Source organism: Acanthochromis polyacanthus, chromosome 7 (genome assembly GCF_021347895.1).
Source record: "Acanthochromis polyacanthus isolate Apoly-LR-REF ecotype Palm Island chromosome 7, KAUST_Apoly_ChrSc, whole genome shotgun sequence".
NCBI lineage: Eukaryota > Metazoa > Chordata > Actinopteri > Pomacentridae > Acanthochromis > Acanthochromis polyacanthus.
The window spans coordinates 975,795-988,514 of NC_067119.1; the positions used below are offsets into that span (position 1 = coordinate 975,795).

A 12,720-nucleotide genomic window follows, 5' to 3' on the forward strand; every position below is an offset into this window, starting at 1 on the left:
CTGATATCTGCTTTTCAGCCGTAAATTAAAGCTGAACTGCACACACTTTGTCTGTCATGGATGTCTTAGAAACTCATTTCAGCCAAATCATCAGAAAAGTTTTCAGAAAGCTTGAAGGAAATGAAGAGCTTAGTTTTAAATCTCAGCAAAGATTGAAGTGAAACTCTGCTGAAGTCAAACTTAATAGTTTTGTTTTTAGTGGAAAACAAACTGAACTAAAAGACGAAACTTTTAGTTTATCTTTTTTCATTCTTTTCCTGTTTCCTGTTGGTTCAGTGCAGAGGGTGGACAGAATAATGTCAACAGCTGTAGAACCAATCAGCTGTTTGTTGCCGTCTGACTCCAGCTGTTTCCGTTATTCCGTCCACCCCTGCAGACTGCGACGCCTCCCTGAACAGAAACCTGCCACGCTGTGACATCCTGGATCCTGCTGAGGTTTTTCTTCACCAGATGCTCGACACGTTATGAGGAAAAAGTTTCTGCATCTTCAACGAGCAAACAACAGCGTGTTAGCAGGGTTAGCATTTCTCATTGTGGAAATGGAAACAGCTAGCTAAGCTTTGACCGGAAACATTAGCATGTTTGTTCTGATGTTATTTATTGTGTGATGTCAACGATTACAGATTACATTTCAGCTGTTTTTTTTAGTTTGGGTGGAGAATGCTAACAGCTCATGCTAGCCATTCACAGTAACTTCGGGTGGAAGTAGCTCACCTGTTCCCACCACTGACATAAATAAATGTTAGCGAGCTGCACTGTGGTTTAACTTTAGCCATTGGTATAGGCATGGAATGCTAATAGCATTAGCTAGCTGGCTAAAGTACTTTCAGTGGAAAGACTTAGCTGGATGTACTTTGTGTTCTTTTGGTGTGGAACACTTAACAGTATCAGCAGGTAGTGTGAGGGATGCTAACAGTATTAGCAGGTGGTGTGAGGGATGCTAACAGTATTAGCTGGTAGAGTGAGGGATGCTAACAGTATTAGCAGGTGGTGTGAGGGATGCTAACAGTATTAGCTGGTAGTGTGAGGGATGCTAACAGTATCAGCAGGTAGTGTGAGGGATGCTAACAGTATTAGCAGGTGGTGTGAGGGATGCTAACAGTATTAGCTGGTAGTGTGAGGGATGCTAACAATATTAGCAGGTGGTGTGAAGGATGCTAACAATATTAGCAGGTGGTGTGAGGGATGCTAACAGTATTAGCAGGTGGTGTGAGGGATGCTAACAATATTAGCAGGTGATGGGAGGGATGCTAACAGTATTAGCAGGTAGAGTGAGGGATGTTAACAGTATTAGCAGGTGATGTGAGGGATGCTAACAGTATTAGCAGGTGGTGTGAAGGATGCTAACAATATTAGCAGGTAGTGTGAGGGATGCTAACAATATTAGCAGGTGGTGTGAATGATGCTAACAATATTAGCAGGTGGTGTGAGGGATGCTAACAGTATTAGCAGGTAGTGTGAAGGATGCTAACAATATTAGCAGGTGGTGTGAGGGATGCTAACAATATTAGCAGGTAGTGTGAGGGATGCTAACAGTATTAGCAGGTGGTGTGAAGGATGCTAACAGTATTAGCAGGTAGTATGAGGGATGCTAACAGTATTAGCAGGTGGTGTGGGGAATGCTAACAGTGCTAACAGTGTTAGCGGCTCAGCTGGAGGACTCATGCGGACACTTTTCTCGGCAGCGTGTCGAGTTTCTGCTGAAGGAAAACACCAGACACACTTCCTGATGTCTCAGTCGGACTTTTCTGTGCTGAGACAAACGCTGGCGGCCATCAGAGTGATTTCCCAGCATGCAGTTTGGTGCTACTGAACACTGATGCCTGAAGCCTGAGTGTGTCTGAGCTACACTGGAGCACCACTAATTACAGAGAGAGAGTTTAATTAACGAGTGAATGAGGACAGAGTTCAGTCTGCAGCCTGTTTAATTCTTGCTGTGTGTGATGTGTGTGTTTTTGTGTGTGTGTGATGTGTGTGTGTGTGTGTTTAGGCCTGCTGGGCCTCCAGCTGATTAACGGTAAGAACGAGTCGGCCCACATCGCCGACGCCGTGGCGGTGGTCGCTCAGTCGCTACAGGAGCTGTTTGAGAAGGAGAACATCACGGAGCCTCCGCGGGGCTGCGTAGGAAACACCAACATCTGGAGGACCGGGCCGCTCTTCAAACGGTCAGTACCGGGCCGCTCTTCAAGCGGTCAGTACCGGGCCGCTCTTCAAGCGGTCAGTACCGGGCCGCTCTTCAAACGGTCAGTACCGGGCCGCTCTTCAAGCGGTCAGTACCGGGCCGCTCTTCAAGCGGTCAGTACCGGGCTGCCAGCCGGAGGTCAGAGGTCGGCTGTAGTTGGTGTTTTTTTTTTCCAATAATGCTGAATGAGGCTTTCCAGTGAGGCTGAAACTGTGAAAAACAACAACCAGCAGCAGTCGCCTCCAAACACCACATTTATTCCGCGTGGCCTTTTTCTCATCCGATGGAAAATGTGAACTAAAGCTCGTGTTTGTTTTTCATTTGGCTGTTTTCCATCGAACCAGTGGAGCTGATTATACTCATATATGTATTTAGAAGGTCTGAGGAGACCAGAACGGAGCTTTTATTCCTTCAGACAATATGTTTGTTGGACACCAAACACTGAACATCGTCACAAACACACCATCCGCACTGTGAAGCACGGTGGAGGCAGCATCATGACCATGAATCGTTAATAATCTTCTGATTTTACGGTGTGATCAGTAGATGTTTGAAGTCAATGTTTAATAACACACTTTTCCTTTGAGTTCTTGGACTTTTGATGACCCAGCCTGTGACATATTTATTGAAAACGTCTTTTTATGATATTAATGACCCACTGGAGCCTTATAGAAGCTGGATTTATGGAAATATTAACATACAAAGAGAGTTGAGGCCTCAGAGGCTTGAAACCAACTCTTTATTTTTCCAGAGGAATCACTTCAGAGCAGCAGAGCGTCGTTTCTCCTTCATTACAGACCGATAAATAAATTTTAAAAATGTATGTTTAATTTATGTTCCTGCTTAATAATTCATGTTTCTTCTTCTTCGGCTGTGATTTCTACATGAGAAGTTCTGGGTAATAAATGGAGGAGCGTGAGACCAGCGGCTGTAGATGTTTCAGAGTAAAGGGTCTGGTGTTTTAGGATGTAGCTGGTTAAAGGTTCTAGGGAGTTAAACTGTAGATAAACTGTAGATTAACTGTAGATACACTGTAAACTGTAGATAAAATATAGAACTGTAGATAAATTGTAGATGAACTGTAGATAAAGTATAGATGAACTGTAGATGAACTGTAAACTGTAGATAAAGTGTAGATTAACTGTAGAACTGTAGATAAACTGTAAAACTAGATAAACTGTAGATAAACTGGCTGCTAGCAGAGGAACGCTGTGTTTTCTGCTTCATCATCTTCGGGTTCTGTGATCTCGGTTCTCGGAGGCGCCTCGTTGATCTGATCTGGGTTCAGCTCCGAGTCGATGTGACACAACGGGGATAACAGAGCGTGACCCAAATACACCCGTCAGCCCCCATCACTGTCATCCACCCGCCGTCTCCACGGCAACGCAGCGGCACCGTCACGTGACTGACACGGCCATGCTACCTGACCGGGCTGACACGCTATTCCGCTCTCTGATTGGCTCCGCAGGGTGCTGATGTCATCAAAGTACCCCGACGGCCTGACGGGACGAATCGAGTTTAACGACGACGGCGACCGGCGCTTCGCCACCTACAGCATCCTGAACTACCAGCAGAAACCAGGGCGCCTCGTCCAGGTCGGAGTCTTCAACGGCTCACAGGTGCGGCTCACCTGTTACACCTGGTTACACCAGCAGAAAAACACCTGGTTACATCTGGTTATATCGAGTAATACATCTACACCAGTTTATAGACCTGTTTTCATGGTTTATCTGCATTATTTGTGTGGCTTCACCTGGTTTAACTCCTTTATTAAACATAAAAGCTGCTAAATGACAACCAGGAGGAGAACAGAACCTCATTGATCAGTGATCAGTTCCTGTTATCAGCTGCAGTACTGATGGTGTCATTTAGAGGAGCTGTTGGTGTTTCAGGTTGTCATGAACCCTCAGAGAAAAATCATCTGGCCTGGAGGAGAAACCGAGAAACCAGTCGGATACCAGATGTCGACAAAACTCAAGGTACCGCTGACAAAATATATACTGTTACTGCCAAAATATTCTACTGTTACTGCTAAACTATAAGTAAATTATAGTTATACTATGAGTAATTAATTTAAAATCTAAAACATAAAATCAGTGATTTCATCAGTATTCACCTCTTTAAAATGACTCGAACTGAACTCAGAGCAGCCAGTTGGTTCTAGAAGTCATTAATGGATGATCTGAGGTCAGTGATTGGAGGATAAAGACTCCTGGATCAGAACCTCCAGTCTCTGGTGGATCAGAACTCCTGGATAGAACTACACCATGAAGACTGAAGAACCAAGAAACTCTGAGGAAAGCTTGTTGAAGAGCATCAGCCAGGACGATACAAGAACATTTAAAGTTCCTGAAGATCTCCTGGAGTCCAGTTAAATCCATCATGAAGAAATGGAAGGAAGATGGAACATGAATAGATGTGACTAGAGCAGGACGTCCTCAAGACCTGAGAGACTAGAGAGGGAGGCCACCAAGACTCTATGACTCCTCTGAAGGAGAAAGAGACTAGAGAGGGAGGCCACCAAGACTCTATGACTCCTCTGAAGGAGAAAGAGACTAGAGAGGGAGGCCACCAAGACTCTATGACTCCTCTGAAGGAGTTCCAGCTTCAGACTGTTCATCCAACAACTGTTGTCTGTTCTTCACCAGTCAAAGCTTCATGGAGACAAAGAGAAAGACTCTGATGGAAAAAGCTCCAATTAAATCTGGACTAGAGTTCACCAGAAGACATGTGGAGACTCTGAAGACACCTGGAAGAAGGTTCTTTGGTCTGAGGAGACCAGGATGGAGCTTTATGTCCATCAGACTAGATGGTATGTTTGATGGACACCAAACACTGAACATCATTAAAACACACCATCCCACCGTGAAGCACGGTGGAGGCAGCATCATGATGTTCCCCAGCAGCAGGTTTTCACGTTCTAATGGAAAAAAATCTAAATAATTCAGTGTTGAAAAGTGTTAAAAGGAGAAAACTTATGAGATGAACATTTTTATAGATACTATAGTACTTTGTATATAGAATAGAATAGAATATAGAATAGATAGACTTTATTGTCCCACAGGGAAATTTGTCTTGGGCAAAGCGCTACAGTCACATCAACATTAAAAAAAGACAACATACCACACAGTAGCAGGAAGTACAGCATTTAAGAAGAACACTGGCTTGCGGGATACCCATTCATGTTGAGCAACACAATAAAACAAGAGTGCAGGAATATCAATCCTGCAGTAGTCGGTAGCAGGTACCCTAATTCGAGCTGTACACTATGTGCCGGCTGTTCAACAGTACAGTGGAAAGTCTACAGTGGTTAAGATCACGGAGCACAAAAGTAGGAGCTCCAGGAGTACGTTGCATTTGAGAGTGAATACAGTCAGCTAGCCTGCTGGCTGCTCTCGCTGCATTTGCGCTGGGTGGTACATCAGCAGCACAAATAATAATGTTCCTGAATTCCCTTGGTAAATAAAACGGTCTCAGAGAGAGACAAAGCAGTTGAAGGTCCGGGTCACAGTGCTTATCTCTGATCGTGTGTTGACTGCACCAGTGTTTACTCACATAGAAACATAGACCTCCTCCTCTGGACTTCAAAGACGTTTCTTCCCAATCCGAATGAAGTAATGAAAAACCCTCAAGATCAAGGGTAGAGCTGGGTATATCCTCACATAGCCAAGTTTCAGTAAGCACCATGATGTTAGCCTCCCGGTACTCATGGCTGAATCTGGACAGTAGACGTAATTCATCCATTTTGCTTCGAAGGGACCTTATATTGCTTAGGATGACAGAAGGCAGAGGAGGCTTATTGCCCCTCCGGTGAACACGTTGTCTGACACCACCTTTCCAGCCTCTTTTCCTCCTTCTCTTTTCCCTGGCAGAACTGCAGGAGATAGCCGCTGGGAGGTTCGCTGGCGGAGTTTTTCCTTCAGGCCGTAGAGTGAGCAGAGCCTCTCTCGTATAAGTTCTTGGCGTAGCATTCTTAGTAGAGAGAGATCCAAACTCACTGAAACACAGGAGCTCTCCGATAAGCAGGGACAGCACAAGCAGAGCACACAGAGCCACCATAGCTCCAAACACATAGAGCTAGGAGTTCTTAAGAGTTAGCCCCGAGCCCGAGACTGGCTGGTCGGGCTAGCTAACGAGCTCACCACACAGTAGCTTACAGCAGAGCACGAGATCTCACAGTGTCAGTTGTTCCTCTCCATTAATGTCTGTACAATGCAGAACGAGACAAGTACAACACTAAAAGAACAAATAAAAACACGATAAAAACACGATGCAGTCGCACGCAGCCCGAGTCGCCGCTGTGCAGCACCTCACTGTAAATGAAGTACTGTTACTATTAAAACTGTTAAACCACGTACAGCAGGATGAGTCGGTGTGTTTAATGTTTGTTTGTTGTTGTTTGTTTGTGTTCAGATTGTGACGATCCATCAGGAACCTTTTGTTTATGTAAAACCCACAAAGACTGACGGGACGTGTAAGGAGGAGTTCACCGTTAACGGAGTTCTCATCAAGAAGGTCATCTGTACCGGACCCAACGGAACCATACCAGGTACCTCACTTGTCCTACAGACTCACCTGTCCTACAGACTCACCTGTCCTACAGACTCACTTGTCCTACAGACTCACCTGTCCTATAGACTCACCTGTCCTACAGACTCACTTGTCCTACAGACTCACCTGTCCTATAGACTCACCTGTCCTATAGACTCGCCTGTCCTACAGACTCACCTGTCCTACAGACTCGCCTGTCCTACAGACTCGCCTGTCCTACAGACTCACCTGTCCTACAGACTCACCTGTCCTACAGACTCACCTGTCCTACAGACTCGCCTGTCCTACAGACTCGCCTGTCCTACAGACTCACCTGTCCTACAGACTCACCTGTCCTACAGACTCGCCTGTCCTACAGACTCACCTGTCCTACAGACTCGCCTGTCCTACAGACTCGCCTGTCCTACAGACTCACCTGTCCTATAGACTCACCTGTCCTACAGACTCACCTGAGGTTGTTCTGCTGCAGGTCAACCCATCGTTCCTCAGTGTTGCTATGGTTTCTGCATCGATCTGCTCATCAAGCTGGCCATGAGCATGAACTTCACCTACGAGGTTCACCTGGTGGCTGACGGCAAGTTTGGAACACAGGAACGGGTGAGAACCTGAGAACCACCATGTAGAATGTTCCTGACAGACCTGTAGATAAATAGCTGCTGTTCGAGTGAGAACCAGCAGCAGCACAGTCCCCTGACAGCGTTCTAATGTTCTAACTTTCCAATTTTCTAATGCTTCTAATGTGGTGACTGTGACACATCAGTCAGTAATCATCCTCTGTACCTGAATAATAACAATAATAATAATATTAATAACAATAATAATAAAAATAACGATCATCTAACATAAATAACAATGATGATGTCATACTCGTGCCTGTCCCTGTGTCTCTCTCTGATGATGTCATCGTGTCTGACCTGGTTACTGATTCATTGCGGCTCGTCACCGAGGCTTGTTGCTATGGCAACCAGCTCTCCATCCCCGACTCTGACCTTCCTGAGGATGAGAGACGTTCAGTCAGAGTCCGTTAATATTTAATGAGCAGATCAGTCAAATAAACAACCTACATATTATATCATAATAAATAACTACATATTATAATAAACAAACTCTATATTATATTATAATAAATAAACCATATCTGTCTCTGTGTGGTTGTTTTGTGTCTTTGTGTTGTTGTTGTGCGTCTCTAACAGGTGTCTGTCGTGTTTTCAGGTGAACAACAGCAATAAGAAGGAGTGGAACGGGATGATGGGGGAGCTGCTCGGAGGTTTAGCCGACATGATCGTAGCTCCTCTCACCATCAACAATGAGCGCGCTCAGTACATCGAGTTCTCCAAACCGTTTAAATATCAGGGGCTCACCATCCTCGTCAAGAAGGTGGGTCCACAGACACACAGCAGGTCCTGGGCCAGCAGATACTGGTCCAGCTGGTCCTGGTCCAGTAGGTCCACCTCTAAAGGTCCACCACCAACCTAACAAACACCCCATTAGAAACACTGAAGATCTAAAGTCTACAGGAAGCTGTTGAAGAATTTCAGTCTGTCTGGTGTGATCTGGCTTCTGTTCGTGTCTCCATTTGGTGGCTAAAAGCTAATATAGCGCAGTGAGGCTAACTGCTAATACAGCGCAGTGAGGCTAACTGCTAATATAGCATGGTGAGGCTAACTGCTAATATGGCACAGTGAGGCTAACTGCTAATATAGCACGGTGAGGCTAACTGCTACTATAGTGTGGTGAGGCTAACTGCTAATATAAAGCCGTGAGGCTAACTGCTAATACAGCGCAGTGAGGCTAACTGCTAATATGGCACAGTGAGGCTAACTACTAATATAGCACAGTGAGGTTAACTGCTACTATAGTGTGGTGAGGCTAACTGCTAATATAGCACAGTGAGGCTAACTGCTAATATAGCACAGCGAGGCTAACTGCTACTATAGTGTGGTGAGGCTAACTGCTACTATAGTGTGGTGAGGCTAACTGCTAATATAGCACAGTGAGGCTAACTGCTAATATGGCAGGGTGAGGCTAACTGCTAATATGGCACAGTGAGGCTAACTGCTAATATGGCACAGTGAGGCTAACTGCTTATATAGCACAGTGAGGCTGACTGCTACTATAGTGTGGTGAGGCTAACTGCTACTATAGTGTGGTGAGGCTAACTGCTAATATAGCACAGTGAGGCTAACTGCTACTATAGTGTGGTGAGGCTAACTGCTACTATAGTGTGGTGAGGCTAACTGCTAATATAGCACAGTGAGGCTAACTGCTACTATAGTGTGGTGAGGCTAACTGCTACTATAGTGTGGTGAGGCTAACTGCTACTATAGTGTGGTGAGGCTAACTGCTACTATAGCACAGTGAGGCTAACTGCTACTATAGCACAGTGAGGCTAACTGCTACTATAGTGTGGTGAGGCTAACTGCTACTATAGTGTGGTGAGGCTAACTGCTAATATAGCACGGTGAGGCTAACTGCTACTATAGTGTGGTGAGGCTAACTGCTAATATAAAGCCGTGAGGCTAACTGCTAATACAGCGCAGTGAGGCTAACTGCTAATATGGCACAGTGAGGCTAACTACTAATATAGCACAGTGAGGTTAACTGCTACTATAGTGTGGTGAGGCTAACTGCTAATATAGCACAGTGAGGCTAACTGCTACTATAGTGTGGTGAGGCTAACTGCTACTATAGTGTGGTGAGGCTAACTGCTAATATAGCACAGTGAGGCTAACTGCTACTATAGTGTGGTGAGGCTAACTGCTACTATAGTGTGGTGAGGCTAACTGCTACTATAGTGTGGTGAGGCTAACTGCTACTATAGCACAGTGAGGCTAACTGCTACTATAGTGTGGTGAGGCTAACTGCTACTATAGTGTGGTGAGGCTAACTGCTAATATAGCACAGTGAGGCTAACTGCTAATATGGCAGGGTGAGGCTAACTGCTAATATGGCACAGTGAGGCTAACTGCTAATATAGCACAGTGAGGCTAACTGTTACTATTGCACGGTGAGGCTAACTGCTACTATAGCACCGTGAGGCTGTTTTTGCTTCTTTTAAATGATTTTTTTTGTCATTTCACGTCTTATTTTGTTCGTCTTTGTAGTTTTTGTTTACTTCTTTTGTCGTTATGTTTCTCATTTTGGTCATTTTTGTCTGTTTTTATTTCTTATTTTTGTCATTTCATGTCTCATTTTGTGTTTTTGTGTCTTATTTTATTTCATCTCATGTCTCCTTTTGGTTCATTTGTTAACTTTTTATTTTGTTTCTAAATTATGCATTTTAGTAAATTTTGTTTTGTTTGTGTCTTTATTTGGTTCATTGTTTCCTGTTATGTGTCATTTTGTTTGTCATTTTATCATTTTGTCTTGTATTTTGTCCTGTTTCATGTCTAATTTTGGTCATGTTTGTCTCCTTCTGGTTCATTTTTTTCCTTTTGTTGTCATTTTGTTTCTAATTTATGCATTTTAGTGAATTTTGTTTTGTTTGTTTCTCATTTTGTTGTTTTTGTCTCATTTATATCTAATTTTCTGCTCGTTCTTTGTCTCATTTTTAGCTTCAAGGTCTAGAAATGTGAAATGAGACCGGAAGGTTTTAGTGTTTGTTTAAATGGACCTAACGTGAGGGCATAAACCCAGGTGCACTGGATCAGACTAAAACCTCTTCCTATGTGTAGGAATGGAGGGTATTTCAGGTCTGACCCAGTTCTGGAAAGCTCCTCTGGTGCTGAGGGTCGATCAGAGCGATCTGATGTATCCTCAGCAGAACGTTGACGGTTTAACATCAGGAAATTGATGATGTCATCGATGATGTCATCCATCTGAAAACCTCGATTCATGTTTTCTTTTATATCAAAAAGACAGAAACATTCATCTGAGTTCTCGTCCCTTCACTTCTTCTGTTTCTGTCATATTTTATCGTCTTGGTTTTTTATTTTAGTTCTGCTATTTGCGCACATTCGTCTGTTTTTCACTCGCTTTGATTCGTTTCGTGTCGAGATAAAAGCTGCTTCAGACCTCAGGTTGGACTGTCTTCTCATGCTGTTATCTGTGGCGTGTTGTTGGTCATGTGACACGCATGTCCGTGGAGCGTGTTGACAGGAAGTGGTCGTTGTGTTTCAGGAAATCCCTCGCAGCACTCTGGATTCGTTCATGCAGCCGTTCCAGAGCACACTGTGGCTGTTGGTCGGTCTGTCGGTCCATGTGGTGGCAGTGATGCTTTACCTACTAGACCGGTTCAGGTAAACAACAACAACAACAACACAGTGATGCTTTACCTACTAGACCGGTTCAGGTAAACAACAACAACAACAACAACACAGTGATGCTTTACCTACTAGACCGGTTCAGGTAAACAACAACAACAACAACACAGTGATGCTTTACCTACTAGACCGGTTCAGGTAAACAACAACAACAACAACACAGTGATGCTTTACCTACTAGACCGGTTCAGGTAAACAACAACAACAACAACACAGTGATGCTTTACCTACTAGACCGGTTCAGGTAAACAACAACAACAACAACACAGTGATGCTTTACCTACTAGACCGGTTCAGGTAAACAACAACAATAATGGCACAACTACAACGCAGCAACAACAACAAAACAAAAAACAACTACACAACCACTGTATAACACAACAACAACAACCACATAATAAAATAACAGTAACACACTGATAACACAGGAACAGTAATACATGAGCTGCAACACAACAAAACAACAGCGCTTCTAACAACTACACAACAAATACACAACAACACGTAAACATAAACAGTACCCCTGCAGTGACACATAAACAATCACACACCTGTATCCAGCTGCTGGAACACCTGAACGTCCCGGTGACAGATCAATGAAGGGTCTTATTTTAAACTTAGCTTCAACTCTGTATATTCTAATGCTTATTATTATGTACATTTGATTATTCGTGTGATAAATGATTAAATATAAATTAATTGTGTGTGTGTGTTCAGCCCGTTTGGAAGGTTTAAAGTGAATAGTGAAGAAGAAGAAGAAGACGCCCTCACCCTGTCCTCCGCCATGTGGTTCTCATGGGGAGTACTGCTGAACTCTGGCATCGGAGAGGGTACTGATACCTGATACCTATTGATTATTGGTTATTGGTAATCGGTCGTCTAACCGGCCCGCTGTGTCTCCAGGAGCTCCACGGAGCTTCTCGGCCAGGATTCTGGGGATGGTGTGGGCAGGATTCGCCATGATCATCGTAGCTTCCTATACTGCTAACCTGGCAGCCTTCCTGGTGCTGGACCGGCCTGAGGAGCGCATCACTGGCATCAATGACCCCAGGGTGAGTGGAGCACACCTGGAGGGGGCATGGGACAGGTGTGGACAGGTGTTTATAGGGGCCTCCTTATCAACCCAATCAGCTTTTCTGCTTCTAATTTAAAATCCAACAACTTCAGCATTAACTCAGAATGACCAAAACACCCAGTAATTACTGGACGCAAGTAAAGCTAGCGGCTAACAGGACCGCTACTGCTACAAATACCACTGTTACTGGTACAAATACCACTGTTACTGGTACAAATACCAGTGTTACTGGTACAAATACCACTGTTACTGGTACAAATACCACTGTTACTGGTACAAATACCAGTGTTACTGGTACAAATACCACTGTTACTGCTACAAACACCACTGTTACTGCTACAAACACCACTGCTACTGGTACAAACACCACTGCTACTGCTACAAACACCACTGTTACTGGTACAAATACCACTGTTACTGGTACAAACACCACTGTTACTGGTACAAATACCACTGTTACTGGTACAAATACCACTGTTACTGGTACAAATACCACTGTTACTGGTACAAATACCACTGTTACTGGTACAAATACCACTGCCACTGCTACAAACACCACTGCCACTGCTACAAACACCACTGCTACTGGTACAAATAACACTGTTACTGGTACAAATACCACTGCTACTGGTACAAATAACACTGTTACT

The 12,720-nt window shown here is 44.2% G+C and overlaps 1 protein-coding gene across 2 annotated transcripts in view; it reads left to right on the top strand.

Annotated features, from left to right (window-relative positions):
• The window catches only part of grin1b (glutamate receptor, ionotropic, N-methyl D-aspartate 1b), a 51,734-nt gene that overhangs the window by 21,174 nt on the left and 17,840 nt on the right, over positions 1-12,720 (top strand). For both annotated transcript variants that reach the window (XM_051951325.1, XM_051951326.1), the window contains 9 exons: positions 1,991-2,165; positions 3,651-3,801; positions 4,075-4,161; positions 6,596-6,731; positions 7,203-7,330; positions 7,946-8,110; positions 10,853-10,971; positions 11,713-11,825; positions 11,899-12,047. In XM_051951325.1, the coding sequence (XP_051807285.1) occupies positions 1,991-2,165; positions 3,651-3,801; positions 4,075-4,161; positions 6,596-6,731; positions 7,203-7,330; positions 7,946-8,110; positions 10,853-10,971; positions 11,713-11,825; positions 11,899-12,047 (1,223 nt within the window). The remainder of the gene's footprint in view (positions 1-1,990; positions 2,166-3,650; positions 3,802-4,074; positions 4,162-6,595; positions 6,732-7,202; positions 7,331-7,945; positions 8,111-10,852; positions 10,972-11,712; positions 11,826-11,898; positions 12,048-12,720) is intronic.